General features: G+C 41.1%; 1 protein-coding gene across 4 annotated transcripts in view; it reads left to right on the top strand.

Moving 5' to 3' along the window:
• Positions 1–5,373: 5,373 nt before the first annotated feature.
• The window catches only part of col11a1a (collagen, type XI, alpha 1a), a 41,846-nt gene continuing 22,841 nt past the window's right edge, over positions 5,374–24,378 (top strand). The window contains exons 1-15 of one of the 4 annotated variants that reach the window (XM_088282747.1): positions 5,374–5,719; positions 8,946–9,110; positions 9,587–9,800; positions 11,655–11,817; positions 16,885–17,010; positions 18,301–18,396; positions 19,597–19,782; positions 20,000–20,098; positions 21,155–21,442; positions 22,267–22,332; positions 22,476–22,517; positions 22,620–22,682; positions 23,199–23,273; positions 23,377–23,460; positions 23,874–23,930. In XM_088282747.1, coding sequence (XP_088138873.1) covers positions 5,605–5,719; positions 8,946–9,110; positions 9,587–9,800; positions 11,655–11,817; positions 16,885–17,010; positions 18,301–18,396; positions 19,597–19,782; positions 20,000–20,098; positions 21,155–21,442; positions 22,267–22,332; positions 22,476–22,517; positions 22,620–22,682; positions 23,199–23,273; positions 23,377–23,460; positions 23,874–23,930 — 1,839 coding nt within the window. In that variant the 5' untranslated portion in view covers positions 5,374–5,604. The remainder of the gene's footprint in view (positions 5,720–8,945; positions 9,111–9,586; positions 9,801–11,654; positions 11,818–16,884; positions 17,011–18,300; positions 18,397–19,596; positions 19,783–19,999; positions 20,099–21,154; positions 21,443–22,266; positions 22,333–22,475; positions 22,518–22,619; positions 22,683–23,198; positions 23,274–23,376; positions 23,461–23,873; positions 23,931–24,378) is intronic. The other 3 variants (XM_088282744.1, XM_088282745.1, XM_088282746.1) reach the window with 3 other exon arrangements.

Here is a 24,378-nt window from a genome sequence, read left to right as displayed (position 1 = left end):
TTGTCGCGAGAATGATTTTCAAGGGGAACAAAATTTGGACAAACAAGACAAAGTCATGGTTGAGTGAGGTTGGTGAGGAAGAACCTCTCGTAACACCATATATATTTAAAATATATAAATAAATATATATATATATATATATATATATATGGAGGACTTACAATTAACAAGTAAGGCTCTGTATTGGCAAACGTTGAAAAAGCAAATTCTTGCTCTCACGACCTCACACCTACATGCACGCACGGTGATTTAATAATGTAATTCCGATGCAACAAAAAAAAAAGACACTGTTAACATGGCGCCAACACGACTGACGCTCTCATCAGTTTGGGGCAATTTTCCTTCATTTTCAAATGTATGGATCCCTTCTGCGTGTATAGATGTCCTTTGACACCACAAGCAACATATTTATTGGGGTCCATTATATTTTATATTTGGCAACACAAATATTGGATGTTTATAGAAGCAAATGTGTCGTCTTTCATAGTATCGGAGAATCTCCTCCTTCTCCTTCAACAGGGCCCTGCAGTCTGTTTCAAATCCCTCTGGCGTGTACAGAGGGAAGGCGACTCGCCCTAGACAGTCAACTCAACTCGTATCCAGCCTTCAAGCTTTTAAATGGACCCTTTCACTATTTGGCGAATGAATGTGTTGGGAATTTCCAGCAGCCTTCATGGAAACTCTCAGGTCCTGAATACATCATATCATCTGCAAATATATGACAGAGAAATTGTTGTCCTGGAAGGAAGCTGGTTTGCTTTGAGTGCAGCATATTTTCTTTTTTTTTTTTTTCATGTGAAACTCAAGACATCCGTATTTGATCAATACATAGTTTGTGGTGTAAACAGAATATTCATTATGCCGTATGACTTCAAATGTAATGAGAGGCAGATTTAACGCTTTCTAAAGAAATGCATTCCAAGGAGGCAGCCGCATCCCATCCTCTCCCCAGCCTGTCTTCTTGACCCTGTGCATGTCAGTGTGTGTTTGACAAAGTCGATGTGTCAGATTGGTGTGGAATGCCAAAAGGTACTTACTTGGGTCTCAAGTCTCCTCTTTCCTCGCTCGCAGCAGCTGTGATCCTCAAGCGCCAACAGTTGTGAAGCGGAAGCATTCGAGTGACAATAATTGTTTGAAGAGGCTATATGTTTGCAAAAAAAAAAAAAAAAAAAGGGTAGTCGGGTCTTTCAGCAATAAAGATGTCACTTTTTTAGCTGTTAAATGGTATTTCAGATGAAGTATGTAGATAGATAAAGGGATATAAAGGCGATTAATTGACAAAAACAAAAGGAAACTCAAATGTACAGTTGAAAGAATCAGTGAGACCTTTCTGACATTCAAGTTCTCTAATGTTCAGCATTTTTTTAATTCACATTTAAAAGCAAAGAGCAGGAAATAAAGTTTGTGAAAGGAGAGGAAACAATTATTCCCAAAATAAAAGCAGGCATGACAACCGGGAAGACAGGACTAAAATATAATTTAAAAATAAATAAATAAATAAATAAATATATATATATATATATATATATATATATATATATAATTTCAGAGCTATACTGTGTCTTGGTCTAGTACACTAAATGAAAAAAAAAAAATCACCCCAGACAACTTCTAAATATAAAACGCTCCGACATGTTGAAACGGAACTACAGTATTACATGCTTGTGGGAATGTTACCCAGCTTTATTGGCGCCATAAGATGGAAAAGATATCTGGGAAAAAAACCCATTTGAGGGCATCCGAGCCTCGTCTGTCTTACAGATGTTCCATATTGACATTCATCATTTCATTACAATCGCATTGTCGGATTCTAAAAAAGTTAAAAGCTTTATTATGCATTCACTTCCCCTTTAAGCAAGTTTGTGCTTGTGTTCTTTGCCAGACAGAATGACTCAGAAACACTGCAGGGAATAAAAGCTCAGTCGTGTCCTACGAAGGAGGAAGGAGGAGTTCAAAGCTAAAGCAGAATAATGGAGATGTGAGAAATTGTTGATTCCCATTTGATTGCAGGATTTTGGATTCTCAGTAAATTCAGTCCAGAAGTCGTCCAAAATATTAGCAAACATGAAATTCGCTAACACTTTCTCCCTACTAGCTTAGTGTCATTCTTGGTACACAGCTTAAAGGGCGATGTCAACCTATTGTTCATCTCTCAATTGTTGCCACTCAAGCTAAGCTCTCTCCTCTTGGCTTTCTGACGTCGTAGCGACACCAACCCTGACTTGAACATTTTTTTTCAATCTGCAGCATTGTCATGGCAAACGCCCACCTTGAGCTTTGCTAAACGTGGCGCAAAATGTCATTTTGTGGTCGCGTCCTAGCAGCACATACACAATGAATTGCTAAGTGCAGTGTGAAAAGGCCTTTTATGACTGGACGGATTCAATCAAACCAAATTTGAGAACCACTCTTTTGCTGTTCTCTCTGATCGGATAGGACAAGTTTAAACCAGTTCACATTTACTTTTCCTGCTCTTCTTCCTGGCCAAATATGCGAAAGTCGTAAAAAAAAGTATGATGCAGGAACCAAACAAGGTGTCACACACTGTGGAAGGAGACCTTCGAGGGTGAAGGTAGGCCGGCAATCCAAGGATTTGGCAGAATGCGAGGAATGTTACCTGCGGATTTATACACCGGGGACCCTCCACCACAGAGTGATAACATCGGATGATTTGCACAGTAATGACTCTGGTTAAAAAAAATAATAAATGAGTCCAACAGTAAACGCTACCACATGCGTTAAAAAATGAGGATAGTTAAGCTCTGTGAAATTAGCTGGGCCTGAGGGTATTCACCTTGAGTAGGCTGCTAACTCCCATTAAATCATAATTTACTCATGTATACACATGTAAGCCACCGTAGGGTAGAAAGAACGAGCATCTGCATGGACCCCACGACACAAAAGTTGAAAAAACACACCAAAAAAAAAAAAAAAGAGGGTGAAGATCAGACATTGGTTGCATTATTAATTATTTATTTATTAAAGGACCAAGACTAACCATTCGATTTCTAAGGTCAGGACACTTCTTTTTGGAACACCAAACACAATGCCAATTTTGTAAATGTTATATTTTCCCCATTTTTTTTTTTTTTTTTTTTTACTAATAAATTACAGGAAGGGGAAAAGAAATGTGGCGCAATCAAACTGCCCATTTCTGATCCCACAAATCACATCATGCCTCATAGCACTTCTGTGAACAGGACACGTTATTACCATAGAAACATTACTATCTAAAAGTTACTATGATCAGCTGAAGTCATCATTATAAAATGAGTTCCAGCAGCAGTGTTCTCGCACAGTAGGACATTTGCTGCTTTTGGGAGACAAATAAACAGCTTGTTGCGTGTGTGACGGCTAGACCGCTTCAAAATTAGGCTGCTTCTCATTACAAAAAGCTGTCAAACCTCATCTTAAAATCCTGTGCTAGAGGCTAATGTTTTTTGTGCTGCCTCTTTCAATCCTAAATGTAAAAGAACCAAATTCCTGTAATTTGTAAGGCATTTTTTTTTTTTTATCTTCCTCGCTACTTTGTCACATTGCGAGTTGAAGAAAAATGAAAAATAAATAAATAAATAACACTTGTAAAAAAAAAAAATAATAATAATAATAATGTGAAGTAGCAAAATTGCACCAAGCAACATTTGCAGTACAGTACACATTTACAAATATTAAACCTGAATATTAATATTGATCAATAATATTTTATTGAAAAAAACCCCCCCAAAAAACTCTGGTGTCTAAGGGATTAAGACCTATGAAATATGTGCACAAATATAATATGAGCAAACCTTCTCTTGCGGCTACTAGACTGTGGACTGGAGTGAGAGCAGAGAAAGGGCTCTTTATACTCTCCCATGGGCAGTATGTAAACAGTCCAAGACAGTGACCGGTGACTGGCTTGAGCATGCCTGTGGAAGCTGCTTGTCTTAGGATACACACACTCTGAATATATGGCTATTTATAAAACACTACGGCGAAGGAAAAAAAAAACAACAACAACCGAGCATCCTTTTACAATTCAATGAAAATAAGTTTGATTTTATTTTTATGTTTGCAACTTGTTTAAGTTTAGCATTTTTAAATACCCCACAGGTCAAAAGGTGCACTCTTAAGGTGACCACATTCTGATAAATGGGTTGAAATTAACATATCACAAGACTCTCGCCATTTACAAGGTTGTTATTTACAAGATAAATTGTGAAATTAAACAACCACGAAAGTTGTGTGTAATTTACCCATCAACAGGGCTTATTTTTTAAACATAATACAATGTAACACACAGCATAATTAATTTCTCCACCCATAATTTGGAGGGGTGAATATCCAGAGCCATTTTCAAGCAATGGGCGCCAATTGGCAGATGAACTAACACAATGTCAAATCCAAAAGGTCAGAAAATGTTCATTGAGCTCCATTGGATGCAAAGATTGGCTTAGGCTAAACGTGTCTGCTTCTGATAATTGGCACATACTTGATTGCACTGGGAAGTGGGGGGTTTGGGGATATTTGTGTTTGGCACAGATCCACACACTAATTAACCAGCGCAATTCAGTGGTGATGTGGCACTGACTAAAATGCTTTCATTATCTTCATCAGTTGCCTATTAAATTGGGGACTGTGGATTCTTAACTCATTAAATGACACAAAGTTTTATTATGACCAGATATTTCATCCCAGGGGCATAAATGACTGAACATCTTTTCACTATGAGCCAAGTCAGGGCCATCCCTTCCCTAACATTCAAGCAATCTGAATGCCTGTAGAATAGATGGTTAGTATTCTGTAATATTGTGTGACAATGTATGCAGACTTGGCGGGCTAGAAAAGAATTGGCATGAGACTTCTTACATCTTCTTTAGGCATACATTTGTTTTATTCCTTTCTGTACCAGTTTCATGTGACCCCGCCCTCTTCCCCGTCTGTCAAACAATAACATTTACTCACACATCCTTTCCATATCAGTGGTCTTTTAAACAATTAATTTAATTTGGCACATTCTGCAAATTATTTTCGCCAAATTATGTAGCAGCCAACAACCAATACATAAATTTATCCATTCTCATACTTGTTCTGATTATAATGGCATCACTTGGAGAGCTATCAATCAATATTTTCGAAATGAATTTATTAGTCAGGGTGATGCTCACTTTTACAGCTCCTTGGCAACTTCGTCCATGTTTGTCTTTCCTCTTTCCTCAGACGCACTGCGTGCGCCGAGAGCCGGGGCGCGCTGTGAGGCTGATGGGTGGACCCACAGGAGAATTTCCAGCCCCGTGATTTGCTAATCGGGGACTGCTTGCCTTGTCATTCCCCCCTCTGTAAATGTAGCTCTGGTTTGTGGATTTTGCCCAGCCCTCCTGCCCCCGTGTACTCACCAAGTGTAGCGACTGCAGTCGGTGCGCTTCGGTTAAAGCCCGACTACCCTTACTGGGAAGCTGGGCACTGGCAAGGAGGATCGGGGGGCCTCGTGGTGGCTGAGAGAAGAGGCATCGAACTCATCACATATGGCTTCTTTGTAGCACAGTTTCCATCATCACTTGGGATTGTGGAAGGGACGTCACTTAGAAATCACCTTGAAGTCGCCCCAAAGTTTAATTGACGACTATGGAGATGCAGAGGTGGTCCACGAGGTGGAAAACGAAAAGGTGGCTTATGGATTCCTCTGTAGCTGCATTTGTTACGTTAACCCTGGTTCTACAGGCTACCAGTGTCTCGGCAGGTAAGAATACTGGCGCCTTAAAAAAAAAAAAGGAATCGCAGTCCGGCAAAAGGATTGAGAATGGGGGTTTGCATGCGCGCTTAATGCGCATTTTAGGAGAATCACACCTGAGACATGCAAGTTGCGCTACATTTAAAAGCCACTTTGGAGATAGATGCATGCGTAATGCTGAGTTTTGCGCATGTCGTTGGTTGGGATTTATGGACGGCCACGGATGGAAAAGCGCTCCCCTAACGCTGGAACGTCCACTTCACCGAATTAAAAGTCATCCTCAAGCACTTGGATGTACAATGCGCAAGTTGCTGATCAACTTGACACTTAAAAACGGAGCACTTGATCAAATCGCAACTAGTGTCGTTTAGTGCGCATTTGTCATGCATGATTGGTTGGTGATGAGCAGCATGATGCTAATTCAACGCAGTGTGTTTATTTTTGCGGTCTAATGATCCTAATTACTATCAATCTGCAGGTGTGACATAAGGAGTAATGCTTTAATGGTGCAACCAGTTATGATAGGAGTACTAAGCTCCAAAATGTCTGCAGGGGACTCATTGGTCAGACAGGGTCACCCTATCACCACACTGGCCTGGTCCACACTAAAGGCCAAGAGCTGGCTCCCCCCCCCCCCCCTACCCTCTTCTTGGTGCCCAGCTCTTCTTCCTCTATACACTTTGCACTTAGATGTCTTTTTCGCTCGGCCCGCTGGACGATGCGTGTCCTGTGTGGGAATTCTTCCCCTCTAAGTAGTGAGCAGTTATTTGATGATGGTCCTTGTTGCACTTCCCTATGATTTCAAAGTCTTCAAAGAGCGGCCATGTAGACAGGCTGAGGTGACAGCCGTAAGTCACAGGGTTCCGAATTCTCATTGGCTCTCTATGCATTTATGGAGAAGTGATTAATTAGGTTACCTTTCGTTTAGCTCTTGAACTCGATATTGACTCCACACGTGTGCAATGAACAGAATTTTGTATCGATTGCCAACTTTCAACAAGTCATGGGCCGGGCTCTTGACGTTTGGAGGTCTTCATGACAGTTGAAGCAGTTTCCGCAGGGTGCCCTCTCCATCTAGCAGTGTACTGACACGTTTTCTCAGCCCCCGGGGCGCAGGTTCAGATGCGCATTCCACAAGACAAAGCTCGCATTTTCAGAGTCTTCGGCACATAATGTGCTCACGCGGGAATCAGCAGCTAATCAACTCTTTGTTTTACATTTACTGGTGTTACCTAAAATCAGGAAGATTGGATCTTTTGAATAACACTGGAAGAGCAATAATAATATTTTATTTAAAAAAAGTTGACATACATGGTTACGTTAATATGGACCATTCCACAAAAGTGGTTCAATGAAGCGAAATTTAAGGAAAAGTAGAAGTATAACACCTGCACAAAGCTGTCTTGTTTAAACAATCTCTATGGTGGTTTGGAAATTTACAGAAGGTAAAAGGGAGAGTGGGTGAGGAGTGACATAGAGGCATTCCTGTCGAAGATATTATTCGAGTCTCAGGGAGCTTCAGGTGAAAAGGTCCTCCTTCATTTACTCGCCAATTTGTGTAAAGATGTACAGTGGAGCAATCGAAAGTGTTTCGTGTTGCTCCTGCGATGAGAATGTTGATAGCGGTGATTACACCTGTAATGTGCACGATATCAAATCCGTCAAATCACCCCTCCCCTTCTCAACGAAGATATCTGATATCTTGCCATTTGTTTCTCCCTTCCAACCTGTTCGGAAAGTCGACCCTTATATGCCACCTGAGCTCTGGTGGTCGCTATGTGACCCTATTTGCTTAGCCCCTCCCTAACTCCCTCTTCTGTAAACTCACTCCAGTGCATCAGATGCACTCTTAAAATTTCAGCGCACTCATTGTGACACCTTGATACTGTCGCTATCCATTATTGACATTTTCTCCGCACCAAAGTGTGAGGCTTGTAGCCCTGCCAAATTGCCACATCTGGATCAAGCGAGCGCTGGTGTTTGAACAGAGGGCAACTCTGCAGGAGCTCACAATAACTTCCTCAGTTCACTCTCCAAAGTAAGCAAAACGCTCCATCCTCAGTTACAATCTTCAGTGATGAGATCCTTCCTTTTGCCTTGAGCTGGGGGGGTTGTATATTTTGTCCTCTATAGAAGGGTGAGGATGCAAACTCAAAATCATGTATTCCCATTACATCATCAAAGTGAACCACTACAATTTGACGATGAAATAAATCGTGGGACGTTGTTAGCTTGAACGTGGTTGGAGCTCATTTTCAATCATACATTTGGATCGGGTCTCTTTGTCCGACAATGTATTGCATCGGGCTGGGTGAAAGGCACAGAAAGTAACCATTTGAGTCATGTGCTCAAATCTGCAAAAATCTCAAATCAGGATAATGTGCATTGACTACACATGATCCCACGCTGCTCTTTGAGAAGTGCTGGCGGCACCCGTCATATTGTACACCGGGATTAGATCCACGTTGAAACGGGGACTTGTGCCCTAACCACATGCTTTTGTGAAGAGAATAGCAAAGATCCCCTTGTATTCGGCAGTTAAATAGAGCCAGGGATTAAACCTGCACATGCCAACCAAAAAAAGGGGGGGGGGGCAACCCCCCCTGTACAGTACTACAGTTATAAGACAGTTTCTACTTTTTATTTTTTTTGGTCAGCTACTGACTTCCATTTATGGATTTTACATGTTTCTTTGAGTTCTGTATTGGCAAGTAGAAAAACTGAATCGCACAAAAGCGGTTTGTATTCAGGTTGATCGAGCAACTTTGTTTACACAGTGATGTGGTTTTGAAGAAGAAGCGAGGTCGTGGTTCTTTCACGTGGGTCTCAGTGGGTATGACTGTGCCACACAGTGCTCCTTTATGCGCTGGGCATCAGATGGAAGAGAATAGAAAACTCGAGGAGACTCTTATCCAGGTAAACCTACACTAGTGCAAGAATGGGGCTCAGTTGGCACATTGTTTATTTTGCCCCACGGGTGCCCTTGCATGTTTCCTGGAAAAACCGGAGTGGGACGTTTCAGGGTATTTTGGAGTCTGTGAAACATTTGTGCAGCAAATATATTACATTTTGCAAGTTTATGTTCGTATCTGTGTTATTAGCCCAGAGGGACTCTTTGTGGGTTTACGATTCTCTGCCGATTAATTTTTCAATTTATTAGAGACTCACATTGTGGTTTTAATCAATACTAACAATAGTAAAACCTAACGGATGTTTCATTTGCTTCCCTTAACAGCACAGCAAGTGGATGTACTAAAAGTATTAGAATTTCAAAATTACCCAGAAGGAGTGACAAAAACATCGGGATTTTGCACAAGCCGAAGATCATCAAAGCCGGACGCTGCTTACAGAGTTGGCAAGCAGGTCCAGATCAGTGCCCCCACCTCGCAGCTATTCCCTGGTAAGATGCCTGTCAATGTCTCCTCCTAATTATTTATATTTTGCTGTGGTCCTTTGTCAATATTTAGAATTTGTTTACAAATTCAGAACATTTCAAGGTTCTTTGTTTTTTTTTTTGCATTTCAATCGTTCTTTTGCAACTGCTTCAAGAAAGCCATTCATGTAATAAATGACCATTACCCTCAAATTCCTCATTCAACATCTCACTGTTTTCTACTGTACGGTTTTCATGGTGTTGGAGGACCAAAGTGCAGTAAAAAAAATAATAAAATAAATAAATAAATAAAAAAAAAAAATTTTAAAAAATCAGAAACACACCAAAAAATAAATTAAAGTCCTCACAAAAAACCCCAAAAAACAATCCTCAAACAACCAAACTAAAAAAAGGAGGAAACAAATGTTCGTTTCTGAAACATAACGACTAAGCGATTGGTCTGATTCCTCGCAGCACCCACAACAACATCTCTCCCTTTCCAGAAGGTGCTTTCCCTGAGGACTTCTCCATCCTGACTACAGTGCGCCCCAAATCTGGCCTCCAGTCCTTCCTTTTGTCTATTTACAATGAGCAGGGGGTCCAGCAGCTGGGGATTGAAGTGGGACGCTCACCTGTCTTCCTGTATGAGGATCAGAATGGCAAGCCAGCTCCGGAGGACTACCCTCTGTTCCGAACACTGAACCTTGCTGATGGAAAGTATGTCAAATCTTGAACATTTCTATAAGCATGCACAAAATGTCAGTGTCAAAATTTGCAGGGAGTGCTGGAATATTTCAGTATTAGACATAGGACATGGTATTGATTCAAATGTCCATAGTCAATTTCATTCACACAAGGGGCCGATTCGATTCGATTTTTGATTCACAATTCACTTGGCTTGATTTTCGATTCAATCAAGGATTTCACGCAGTATCAATTTTACCTTTGCATGGAAGGCATTTTTAAAAGTCTTCATTCGCATATATTGGACTGTCATATACACGCTGACAAAAAAGTGCACCAACTACGGGCCTGATTGTTTGGAGAATTTTTTTTTTCTGCCTGCTCAAGATTTTACCAAAAGTACACTATAAAAAAAAAAAATAATCCCATTTTCGCAAGGCATTGTCATGTAAAAAAATCTGACATACTTTCTGATCCCCGGTGCTTTTTGCCCTTCTTGGATACTAGCAAGAAAGCAACGGAGGTCTTCCCATTGATGCACCCTAGGTGCCCATCACTGGATTATCCATCTCATCGGGGGGTTTTGGGCACAGCGACAGGCGAGGGACGCTGGATTACAGGGGCACAGCAGGGACTGCAGTGGGCAACCTGACCTCATCCATGAACTCACTGCCTCTGTTATTTTAGAGGGAGTGCTGGAGAAGGCAGTGCAAAACCCCCCACCCCACGCCACCCACTCCCCTTTTTTACCTCTTGGATTACCTCACCCAACTAGGAACAGTGCTTATAACCTTTTAGCATAAAACTGATTATATGCTCCCCGGGTTCAGAAATCCTCGAGTTCTCACAAAGAGCTTTGCCTTAGCTGACATGAACTCTTGTGCAGGGATAAGAGGGAATAAATAAACAAAAAGGCTGGTGAGAAATTAATACATTTTCAGGATATTTTATGGAGAATTGTTGAAACACCGCTTGGCTTGTCTCGGTTTGAAAAATGAGATATTAGTACAACTGGCTCGGAAAGGCAGACTTTTGGAAACAGTGACACGGACATTCTCGCCCACTTCCTAATTAGGCGTTATCGGTCGAAAATGATCCTCATTTGTGACAGCACTCGCCATCCCCCCCACCAAGTCATTTAATGCTCGTAAATCTGTTGTTCTGAATTAAAAAAAAAAAACGTTTGTGTTAGTGGACATTTATTTCCATTCCAAGCAAGTTTCTCACAGTTGATTCCAACCCAGTGAAGTGAGCCTTCCCTTTTCTAGCGTATAATGTGACAGGTAATCCTTCCGGCTGCACAGCTAAACCTGGAGAGAGTTTATTTTCCTCTCAACTCTTTTGTGGAATGTATACGTGAAATGAACATTGCCAGTCCAAGATTTTACGAGAGGAACTAAAGTGATACATGGTCAGATATTGTATCTGCGATTAATGCCTTGTGTACTCCAGTTTAAGATTTCATTGGTGCCAAGTCTCATCTTCCACCTCAGAACAATGTTTTGACTGTCTGCCTCCTGCTCTGGTGAGGCAGGTCTTCCTGGATTCTGACACACACTTTCCACAATGTTCACCATGTCTGTCATGCCGAGTAACCCAGAAGGAGGATTAAGTTTGGAGTTTAATGAGTGTAATCCTGTGTTAAACAGGGCCAAAGTGTGGGGGCAAGAATGTGGTCCACTGCTGCCTGGTATGCAATAGCTCTTAAGCGCACTGGTAAACGGTCCAAAAGTGGAAGGAAGGTGTCATACTCACGTGCGACCCCAGTTAGCCCCGTTACATCCCGACACGTTCCGTACCATCATAAAAGATTTTTCTCGATTGAATGAGAGCGCAATGGCTTTGAGGTATTCTCATATTGATCGTCCATATTTTGCTTTTGAACAGGTGGCATCGTGTTGCTATAAGCGTGGAGAAAAAGACGGTCACCATCATTGTGGACTGCAAGAAGAAAATCACCAAGCCTCTCCTCAGGAGTGACCAGACATCCATCAGCAGCAATGGCATTACCGTCTTTGGCACCAGAATCCTTGATGAGGAATTTTTCCAGGTAACGTTCTCGGTGCTTTGCGTTCATCGTTCGATTTACATGAACTGGTTTGTCATTTAGATGTGGTACAGGTGAATTGTTTTAATCTCACTTCAATACGGTAGCCGGTTGGTAGTTATCATACGTATTTCTGCTAGATGGCAGTTTGACAATATATGTGCTGGAATGGTGGAGAAAGTTCCTTTTGAATGTATGATATTGTAGTGGATTATATATCTGGCTGGCCAGAACTGTATTCGTGTTAGCTTTTTTTTTGCTTTTTTGTGATGCTGACGTGGGATTTTAAAAGTTTTAGTTCATTCTTCTCAATACATTAAAACACCTGATTTCTGGAGAATTTTTAAAGGTGTCCACTATGCATCTTGGTTTTGTTTAGTATTTTTATGTCACTTTGAAGGAAATTGGATGAAGTGATTAGCTAATGTTGCTATTCCTTGAATAATAAGTATCTTACATTTGCCGATTGTGCTGATGACATACTAGAAATCACTGTGTTAGAAAAGATGAATTCAAAATGATAATTGATGTTGTGTAATTATTTTATGACTTCCCTGAGAGAAGACTTGCATCTTCAGTTAGCTAGCGCTAATAGTGGGCAGTCATGTCGGTGACTGTAAAGTAAAGAAGCACGTTAAAACACTATTATTGTTTTTAATTGACATGTTTAATAAAATGAAATTCACACTTATTGGTAAAGTGTAATGCTGTATTTGGGCCTTGAGAAAACTGTCGTTGGAACACTTGCACGCTAAAGCTAAAGTTCTACTGTACACAGCAGCTAGCATAAATCCCGTCGGTATTTTGTACAGTATGTAAGTGCTTTTTATGGTTAAATAGGCTGTCGCAGTCTTGGTAATTCTTTTGAGGGTTTGTGAGGATAGAAGAGTGATGACCAATCAAATAATGGAAATGACACCCTTGGTCATCTCTGGTGGGAAGGAAAGGTCACACAGAGGCTATGTTTGCGTGCGAGAGTTTATGGACAGCCATTATATTCGGATTTTTGAAAGAAATGCTTCCAACTTCGCGATACCTCCTCATTGGAACCCAAAGTGCTTCTTTCCCAATCAATAAAGGCGATCTGAGCGCAATTTATTCAAAACCCTGTTTTTGATAAACAGATAACTGTCATATCCCGTCAGCTTTGATTACCTTTCTGAGATGGCCCCCGAAGGGCAGCATCTGAATGAAACAGTATGCGCAGTCAAAGTCTGACAAAGTGGACGCACTGAAAATAGGAGCCGTAAGTCCGCTCACAGGGTCTTTGCTGTGTGGTTTTTGGAACAGGTTTCCTGTCTGTTCTCTGTCCCTGCTCTCTGCGCAAATCCACAGGGCCCATTGCATGCTGGGATGTAAAGGGGGAAGGAAATACCAAAGTCTTAAGCATACACACGCTTACAATGAGAAAATAAACAGTGAAAGCTGTTTGCTCAAACTATTTTTGTTCGTCGCAAGGATTGGGCCCCAAAATAAAATAATTCTTTAGCATCTTCTGTAAGGAACTCCTTTGTTTGTACTGTACATCAAATGATATAAGTATTGCAGGTATTAACTCTCATATTTGAAACTGGCCTCATTTTTTTTTTTTTGCAAACTGACCTGTACTTTTCATAGACGTCTATTCATGCCATATCTGGCCCAGGTTTGAGGTGACCACCTTTGGAAAGGAATCTGCTTCAGATGAATGGATCTCTTTCATTCCCCCCCCCCCCATCACTTCCTCATCTCCTCCCCTCCCTGTGTATTCTACCCTTCCCGCCACCTCCCCCTCCTCCCTCACCCCTCTCTCTCCCCCCCCCCCCCCCCCCACCTTGAGGCCTCCCACCGTGCCACAGCAATGAGACCACCTATTCATGCAAGGGTGACATTATACATACCTGACTGTTCCTTCTTTTTTTTTTTTTTTTCCTGGTTAGAACATACTGATCCTTGCTCTCGTCGATTTTTTTTTTTTGATGAATTTCAGTGACCAAGGCTGACTTGTGTGTGTGCCCGTGTGTGTGCGAGTATCTGTGTTGACCTCTCAAGGAGGTTAGCTAATTGTACGGGAATGTCTAATTATAGCTGGCCAGGCTCGGACAAAAGCAAGGTTGCCCTTGACTGACGTTTAATGGAGCCGAGGCAGATGTACGTCAAAGCGCCGACATGACGAATTCTTGTGTTTTCATTTAGCCAGGGATGATCAATACTTCTAGAGTGATTATATGCGATATATGCGAATCAGAGCTATATTTCAATTTATATGTCTCTTTCACGTTTAACGATGTAATAAATAATAATAATATTCACACGCCTTCCAAGCTTCAATGTGAACCTTTCCAACTTTGCATTATACAATTCCAGTTTATTCATAAAGAGTTGCAAATGTGGTTCACAAGCCTCAGCTGTAGAGCGAGACCCTGTTTCCTCCCTTTTCTAATTGACCTCTTGTACTGCAGTCATTAACGACACAGCCCCATGGGATGGTCTCTGTGCTGGTTTTTGCAACGCTGTAGTCAGGAGGGGCATATGTGAGGAGTTCTGGCTTTACTCCAAGTTGCCCCAAGGCTTTTATCTCAGCAGTCCACCATGGAAGAGACAGAACCCGAAGCCTCGGCATAACCCTCCCCAGGTGTTACCCTTGCACAAAACATCTTTTGCCGTGGCAGCTGCTCTTTCTAAATCCCTGTCTGCCCGTCTGCCTCTGGGTTCCTCTTGGTGTTCCCCCTCCTGAGTTGGCAGTTTTTAACTTGCCTGTACTTGATCTTGTGAATTGGCTCGTCTTTGCCAAATGGCACGGCTACAATGTTATTTTTCCCTGGAAAGAAAGGTCAGTGTGGCAAATGGGTTTCCAAGAAGCAAGTAGATTTAATGAGCGTGTAAGGTCGTTGCTCCTTCTGATCGCCTTCGTACAAATACGGTTACTTCTTTGTGGAACATATAATTGTGTGAAATAGTCCTTTTTTGAATTGAAATGATTTTGTTTGAGGGTTGAACACCATGTTGCCGCGGTGTATTTGTGTGCAAACGGGAGGCTCACAGATGTGGACTAATTAGAAGTGACTCTAGGCCGGGTTCAAGCATTCACTGTTGGTCTTAGGGTGACACATGAGGTAATACATGTCAGCTTGAGTCAGGCCAAAGCTTGATCTATCCTTTCCTGTCCAGTTTCCACAAACACATACAGTACACGCACTTCAAAATGAGTTTTTATCGGATGAAACGGAGGCGGGTTAGACCTGGTGTTGGTAATTTCAATCAGCCAGCAGAAGTTTGGCAACCCCATGGGAAAACCAAATTGATGTTTCTAAAAAAAGTTGATTTTGTGCAGCAGGGTTTCGTGAGAATGGCGCACATAAAATCACAATAGAAAATAACTTAATTGCAAACGCATAATGTAACACCCCCCTGCTTGTAGATATTTAACATTTTACACAATACGTCTTTTATTATCTTCAACGTATGAAGCAAACTGCTGTTATTTAACTGACTCTAATAATCTAATAAAGCGGAATAAGATTTTTTGTTTGTATTTATCTCCTATTTGGAAAATTAATTATATAAATTTATTGTTGAAATGACCAGCAATACCTGAATAGCAGAATACGTTGAAGAATCAAATCCTTTTAAAAATAGCATTATACTCACTCAGAGGCGCCAAGGGAGGAATCTTGATTGTTGAACCAAAACGGTGTGAGATGTTGATGGATGGTTGAACAAAGAGATTTCCAAGCGGCTTTGCAAGTCTTAGCAAATGGATGTTTGGATGAAGGTACATGTTCTGAATCCATAGATCACATTTTCATGCAGTGGGGGGGGATATATGCTCACATTCTCTGACAAGTTACAGCCTGCTTCTCTCCTCTCATGTTTGACAGCCAATCATTTAGTTGGCCTATTGACGCTAAGCGCCTCGTTTACTAAACGTTTGCACGTGCAAAAACGGGTGCAAACTTGATTATTCAATCAAACAAATGCGGCCGCTGATTTACTAATCGGGTGCAAGTGCATGTATTGCGACTGCCGAACACACTTAATGACAGCACATTTTGTGTTAAGGATTTTTAGAGGAGTATTGCAACTGGATTCAATTAGCCGACAAAATGTGGTTTATCAAATCTGAGACAAATTGCGCCGGCTGAATTTGCATCTTGAAAAAAAGGTGACTGAAAGGCTGGTGCAAAGTGGTAGCGCAGGCAAGAGTAAATATATTTTTAAAGGGCAACAAAATCACATTGCTGAATAATGTAGACAAAATTGGAGTCAGTCACAAGAAGGAGTCATGCCATCTCCCTTATGACAAAACCTTTAACTGCATTTCCCTGCATCTCGGTCATTTTCGCTCATTCTGACAAACGATGGTGGACTCTTTGTGAATGGCGTGGTGCTTTAAAATGGAATGAATCGACAGGCCAAGACCTAAGTCCACTGTGATTACTTCCACATCGGCGCAGACCTCCCTCTCTCAGATCCACTGCCCTGTGCTCACCTGTTAAATTACCGGCATCAGGTCTAACCCTCGTTAGCACAGTTATACCATTCAGGAAATCAGTTTATCTTCCTGAACTTGCATATCAACGGTAGGAGACGGTAATCTTAAACACTTTATGTATTTACCAATATCATAGGAATTGTGTCATCTTATCTGTATTGGTGTGAATCATATTACAAGTTGCGCCAGTTGTCCAAGAGGAGAAATAAAATATATATAAAGAATACAGTTTCTTATGTCAAACCCACTGCATTGTGAATAAAAAAATTATTTCCGATAGTCTCAAATTCCTCCTTGTATAATGTGAGTGGAGAAGTGTGTGTGCCTGTGTATCTGTTTTATGACACAAGGCCTTCTGTTAATACTGTAATAAGTGTAAAAGTCCGGAGAGATGTCACCTATAATTTTAAATTATACCACCCAACCCAAGACGTGGGAGCCGATGGGCATGATGAGACCCGAGATCACCTATCTCAATGTCATTCATGCCTGAAGCCTTGTCTTGTCTTGTCTGCCAAGTGTTTTACTATAATTCGCTAAATCAACACGTACATGAACTAACCTGAGGATATTTTTTTTTTCTCTGTTTTCCACAGGGTGACATTCAACAACTTCTGATTGTTGCTGATTCCAAAGCAGCATACGACTACTGTGAACATTACAGCCCGGACTGTGACACCCCACATGGCGAATCCCTGCAGGCCCAGCAGCCTCAGGAAGAGGTCAGCCAACCAGGGAGGGTGGGAGAGGTTCTGCAAAGTACTTTTTTAACACCCTAATTGGTTTTCGTACTTCTTTTAAGCATGCTTCATTCACCGTTGCAGGATTCACACACTGAGTCACTTCCAACAATTACAAAATTTTATTTTTGCTTATTACTATATTATAAATTATTACTATGCTGTAGATGGGACTTGGTTATTTTTTTTACTTCATTTAAATATGTAAAGACATATTTTAGACCATAAAGATCACCCTCATGCAGTGCTATACAAATGTGTTAAAAAAAACGATGGTGCTGTTTATTAGAGCGTATTCTGTACATATTCATGACGACAAATAAGTGAACTAGATACTGTAACTGTGCACACCTACGCCGCATTTCACTCCTCTGTGATGTCATAGCGTGACCTCAGCCAGCTGTCCAAGTATGCTGTTGCATAGGTTATACCTGATTCAAGGTGTTTCCAGATCTGCACAGAACCCCTCCATGGACCGTGTACGTCCTGTGCGGCTCTCTGTATTTAAAGTGTTAAGAGAGGGTCAGCTTCATCTTTTGATTGTATTGGAGGGAGCCATTTTGGTTCAAAGCGGATTATAGGGATTCCTAACTCTTGTCTAATCATTCATTGTTCCTCCATGCATCTATAAGTACAGTATATAAAAGTTTTTTATATACTTAAGGATGCATGAGAAAACTTAATTTACCATACATGCCAAAAAAAAAGCTTTAACTGCTGCTCTAATGAATTATTGTTTGCCCATAGATCAAGCCAAATGAAATATAACTTATGTTTATTGTCTCAAATGAAATGTTAACTGCTGTTAACTGCATTAAGTTGACCTTAAATGGCCCGAAGCATGTAATTCTGTGCTTTCAATGAGAACGTTCCATGACAATGCGCTTCAAAAAATGCAGCTGAGGTATAGGACTTTGAAGTTTGGCTTTTGTTTTCCTGCAGTTTATGAGCTCTTAAACATTCCATCTGTTAGCATGTTTGGAGGCTAATACCAGAAGAGCTTGTTTCCGTATTCCGCTCATCTGCTCGCCACATTCAAGCCGCTACTATATCATTCTGCCATCCAAAATGCAAACAAAATATACATGCGTATACTGACTGTTTTTATCCATTTTTTTGGAATAATACAAATAATTTAATTATTTGGTCTGGCCTGTTTAACATGCTTGTGGTGATTGCGTTTGATGCAAACATCCTCTCACTCTGCTTTCTTGTTGCTTAATGTTAACACATTACTCCCCTCTCTTTCTCTCTCTTTGTCAATATCTATAGTACACTACTGATGATTTAGAATACTCTCAGTTCTATGATTATGCTGAGGGACCCACTGACATCGTTCCTACTGATGATGAGTATTCTGAGCCGCAGGTAAATGAAAGAAGGAAAAGCGATGTGTCGTCTGTCTTTGTCTACAATCCCTTCTTTGGTTTGTCTTTCGTGTTGTCTGGATCTCAATGTTATGTTTATATGCACATTGATATTTCACTGAGTGACTCATGGTAGGTTTGAGATGGTTTCCGGCTTATAAAGCTTTTGTTTTGATTGATACGGTTTGATTACCGTAGCGTAGGAATCACAGAATAACTCACAAGATTGTATCACAAAAACATTATATCATAAGTATTATGATGATTATAAAAGTTTAACGTCCATGCAATGGATTGGAATTGAAATTGGTACTTACAAAGTGCACGGACCTGTAAATAAATATCAAATGTTATCAATAAAGCAAAGTCAAATTCAAAGCCAATTAATTTTCAGAATTTCAGACCGCACGGTGGTTTAGTGTTTAGAAAGTCAGCCTTAGATTGATGCCTCAGTTCAGGTTAGCGTATTTGCACGTTTTCCCACATTTCTAAAAAATATGCAGCTTGAGATGAAATTCATAATTGCCGATTAATGGCTTAAATATGTCGAGTGTCCTAATTAATATACAGTGTCGAGCAAAACTGATGTTCTTAGTAAACAATGGCTTATGAAGCTCTTTTATTGGATTTCTTAGCTTGTGCAGGTGTTACGTAATAAATAGTTCAGCCAGCGCATGTTTGGTATGCGACAAAACCCCAAATAATGTTAAATTCATACTGAAGACATTCTTTTTGGACCAGTTGATGTTAAGTTGAACTCGACTCGTCAATGTGCATGTAAACATACTCAGCGTGTCAAACATCTTTGTGACTGAATTCCATCTTTGCATTCCAGCATGTCTTTAAAACTATTGGTCACATCATTTTCAATGTTTAAAAAAAAAACAAAAAAACCAATCGGCAGCCAGAACCACGCTGGCTATTTTAGTGTGCTGCAATAGCATTAAAGAGCTGCTGCAAAGCAAATATTTAAATGAGCATCATATTTCTGTCCCAACTTGGATTCTGTGATTCATGAAAGGCACAATCTGTGATTTTTGGATAGTATCTGCCTGATAGTGTGCATCATTCCAAGTTGTTTTTGTCATGGGTTCTTTTCGGCTAGAATATTTGCACATCATCCACAGATTGTGCCTTGAAATCATTCCCACTCTTGAATGTTTGTCTTGGTGTTTGTTTTGTCGCCGCCCCCCTCTTCCAGAGAACCAAACGTAGTGTCTCCATGAAAAAGAAGAGGACCAGAAAGTCCCTTAGTAAAACTAAGGCCAAGCCGTTAAAGTTCTTGGCTGCCAAAAAATCCCCGGCTAAAAAGTTTGCCGCTAAGAAGAAGCGACAGATGCCTGGCTACCAAGCCACAGCGCCGGCGCGACCCCGAGGCAGTTTTAGGGTAAACGATCAAGATGAGAAACGACACAAAACCCATCGAGATTTTGAAGGGAAAATCTGTGATGGTCGCCCGCGAGCTCCCTAACCTCTTCCGTGTAGCAGTAGCAGAGTCTGTAGTCATCTTGGAAAGGACCCCTAGAGCAAATAACCCCCCCGGTTCAAACCTTTGTGTTAACCCTTGCTTTATTCTTCTTTCCCCTTTTTTCAACATGCCTCAGCTAAACATTGTAGAAGGAGATTACAATACAGGCTTTGACTACGGAACTGTAGATGATTCTCAGACTCAGTCCCCCTTTGCCACGCACGGACCCATCGAGGTAACTTTCTTCTTCATTCTCGTTGAATTGAAACTCTAGAAATAGTGGAATAGGGATTGTTGTCCAGGAGGACTTTGCCCATGGAGGTATCTGGTATGGAAAGACACAATAATTTCAGTGAAATTGGTGCGTCTTTTGGGTTGCGCCCATTGCATGTGTTGCGTTCCTAAAAAAAAAAAAAATATATATATATAAAGATTTAAACCAACTCTCATTTATTTCTGGTGAGTTGGTGTTCAAATCTTTATTCAAACTACGTGACTTTAAAGGCTGTCTGGTTGGACATCTATTTTCTTAAAAAAATGAGCTTGATAAAGTCCAATGGAAATCTGAATGACTTTATTGGCCGGACAACATACGCTCCGTTCGCCACCATCGAAGAAGCTTGGTTTTTGCGCGTTCTGCTCAGAAATGCGATCAACAAAAACCAAAGCTTTCCCCACAGCCAGCTATCAACTTGCTTTACCTACCGCAGCGTTTGACGATGTCGATGTGATGACACAGGCGCCTTCAAATCTCTCATTTGGCTACATGGATTAGCGCCAGCTAAACCTGTGTGATCACATTCTTTTGGTTGCTCACCAAAATTTCATCTACAAGTGTGAATGAAAGAAAATGATTGTGCCAAGTGATTGCGGTTTAGCTGTAACATACACATTTGTAAATTTGGCCACAATCCTGAATGACTGAGCTTGCGAAATGACAGTTTATACCGGCTTTTCATTGTTTCCGTATCAGCAAATTTTTTGATAAGGAACAAAAGAAAGCTGAATTAGTATTCATTCTGTCACGATGTTTATGTATTAACACTCTTGACTGTATTTGAAGCTATAATGACAACACCTTTTGTATTCAATAGTATTTTGAAATCTAAAAGGTTGGCTATAATTCTACTATTATTTTTTAATACTCAAGGTGTTACCATTGCTAATGATACCAATTTATTTAAAAATACTTGCTTTGACTAAAAAAAAAAATAAAAAAAGTACAAAATTTGCTCAACTAACATTCTGCTGGCCATTGCTTCCTTCTTCTACGCTTTTGTAACAACCCAAGGCTGTGGATGAGGATGTTGTCGGTGATTATGTCACCGAAGCCCCTCCCGTTGCCCCGGAGCCCGCCGTTGTCCCAGAAAGGACAGAAAATGCGGACACTGGTGTGGAAGGATATGACTTGAAGGAATATGATGACCTAAAGGAGTATGACTTGGGAGAGCTTGACAACAGGTTGTATGATTATGGGGCATATGATGAGTATGGCCCCGCCCCCTCTAAACCTACCACCGCCTATGACGAGGAAGTGGGGCCCGGGGTGGCTGCTGAAACGGACGTTTCCGAGAGCGCCGTAAGTATTCGCACCCCGATTTGACGACCGAGGGGTGTGTGCATGTGTGCACGTTTCAGGGGCTCGTCATTTCTAGTCGGCATGAGAAATAAATCACCGGCATGTTGCGTGTGGCGTCGGTCCTGCCGATGGTTTGCTGGTGATTTGATTGACCTCTAAGAGGGACACATGCATCTCATTGTTTGGGTTTGTCATAACACAATGCTTCACTTCATAGATTTCTAACCCCGAAATCATAGCATTCCAAGATTTGATGTTTTCAACGTCTCTCCACACCTAACTAAATGAGAATTTTATCACCGAGAGCGGTTTATTGGTGAGCTGATGCCACAAAGTGCAGGGACATTCGACACGAATGTCAAAGTCAGAAAAGGCACGCCATTATCCAACCCTTGTCGTAATTCTTTTTTCCTGCAAAACTGAACAGCCTCTCAATCAACATTTCTCATCTTCCAAAACATCTGGAAAGACCACCACTAAAAATCCCAAATAAACTGCACACAAATAAGAATGTGAATGCATATCTCCTTTTTTTTTCTCTCTGTCTTTGGGGTTTGCATGCTAGCAATAACTTGTTCGCCTCAAATATTGCTCTAGTTGATCGCCATTAGCCATCCTGGACAATGCCAATGCAGTGACTGCATTGCTCCACTTCAAGCACACTCAGTCGGGGCTCCACTCCTGCTCCACAGAACTAACATATGCCTGTTTAAGTTATTTTATTCCGGAGTGTTGTTCTTAAATCCTCAACTGGCTCGCACATATAAAAGCACATGATGGGCCGAGCAAAACGTGTCACCTCTTTGCTGTGTTTATAACCACAGGTTGCCGGAGCTGGAGGAGCCTTTGGTCAAAAGGGCGAGAAAGGCGAGCCTGCTGTTATTGAACCTGTAAGACCCCAAAATTTGGTGATCAGGGATGCTCATCACAAGTCAATTATTTCTAGAAAGATTTTACTTTCTGGTGTCGTGTAAAATACTTTGAATTGTTTTTCTACTTTGTGGTGTGAAACACTGTTTTTTTTTTTTTCAAGGGCATGCTGATTGAAGGACAACCAGGACCCCTTGGCCCAGCTGTGAGTAAATACGTTTTTGTTTTTTGTTTTTTCAGAATTAACACCTGCATTGATTGTCTTGTAATGCGATTTGCCGGCTAACTTAGTGTTGTTCTTGAAAAGGGTCTTCCTGGTCCCTCAGGCCTACAAGGACCCCCTGGTGCTGCTGGAGATTCTGGTGATAGAGTGAGTTATCATTATTATTATTATTATTATTATTATTTTAGGTGTGTGACAATTGCCGCCACTTTTGATCACTAAAGGGACCACATTGTTGGTCATTAAATTAGACCGACATTCAAATCCATAATTCATTTAATTTCATATCTGAAAATACGTAGTTTATGCTAACTGTCCTTACATGTTGTTTTAAGTTAATTATGATCCCAGCAGCTACTAAAGTTAATTACATCCAGCACAGGATTGCAGTGTGTGTGCATACTAATCACATAATCGGTTAGGCGACCTGGAGGTCAAAACTGCTGTGTATGCACAATACCTGAAAAACGTCTTTGTCACGTCATATTAAATTGTTCTACTGTGAAAAGTCTTTGTTTGTAAATGATGCACAGAAGCAATTTAACAAGATGGTGGTTCTCTTCCTGACACTGTATAACGATTCGTGGAAACGAGTGAAAATTACTTGACTTTCCCTGGCTTGACATTTGACAGTGCATCACTGATTTTTTTGATCCACTTTAGGGTCCTCCCGGTCGTGCTGGATTGCCCGGTGCTGATGGCCTACCTGGCCCCCCCGGTACCATGCTGATGCTGCCGGTAAGGTCTACGAATATTAAACCCACCGAATAATGAGGGACAATTACTAACGCACTGAGGAACCTTTTCATGGCCTTTGTGTGCGTATATTTGTGTGTAACAGTTCCGCTTCGGTGGCGATGGTGAGAAAGGTCCGGTGGTGTCGGCTCAAGAAGCCCAAGCTCAGGCCATCCTTTCCCAGGCCAGAGTAAGTGGACAAGGACATGAAGTGAAACAGTTTTTTTGGGGTGGGAAATGAGTAGAGGTTTAATAGCTTTTACTGGGCTTGCAAGAGTTAAAAGAGATATGCTGAGCGGGCAACATAAAAAGGCCACTTTGAACAGATGGGCATAAAAAGAGAGACTGTTAAAAATACCCCAAAGGACTGTCAGCCTGGGGTGGGCAACACTGACAGGTGTAAAAAAAAAAAAAAAAATCTCCCTGTGTGTTTGTGTGGATTCAGGTTTGGCCTTGAATTAAAAAAAAAAAAAGCTGGAAATGCTATTGAGCAATGAAAGCAAAAAAATGAGAATCAATTTCGAGCAACTATTTTTCAGAATAAATGTGAATTAAAGGCGCCATCATCGTTTCAGTATGATTAATTTATCATTTCCCTTGCAGCTGGCTATGAGGGGACCTCCAGGGCCAATGGGTTTGACAGGAAGATCTGGACCAGTGGTGAGCAACGCTTCACCATGTATTTATTTTCTCTTACATAGATCATCCCTGAGCCTTTCAACTTCCCTGACATACATTCAACGAAAGCATCTTCAATGAAATTTGTTCAGAATCGCCGTCCTTTTGTCAATTTGTATTTGACGTTTTCCATTCCGCTTAAATTGAACAATTGCGTTTGGCGATCATTATATAATTTGAATCTATGTATCGTTGCAAAGTTTGAAAATGTGACATCAGCACTTTGTGCATACCGCCTGCTTGTTACTATCTAGGTGCTACCAGCTGCCTAGGAAATGTTCCACCACCGCACTTTCGGGCTTGTTGATACACGATCCACTCATTACCTGCCGACCGAGCCTCTGCGAAATCTGCCTTTCCCTGGCTTCAGTCAAAGCGTGATCTTCGACAAAAAAGAAAATCTTTCTTGACTGCGTGTTGATTCAGATTT

The sequence above is a fragment of the Idiotropiscis lumnitzeri genome, chromosome 19, assembly GCF_059441095.1.
Source record: "Idiotropiscis lumnitzeri isolate Australia: NSW breed Sydney's pygmy pipehorse chromosome 19, RoL_Ilum_1.0, whole genome shotgun sequence".
NCBI classification, from domain to species: domain Eukaryota; kingdom Metazoa; phylum Chordata; class Actinopteri; order Syngnathiformes; family Syngnathidae; genus Idiotropiscis; species Idiotropiscis lumnitzeri.
Note: the sequence above shows the minus strand (reverse complement) of the source record. Positions and strands in the feature narration are given on the sequence as shown.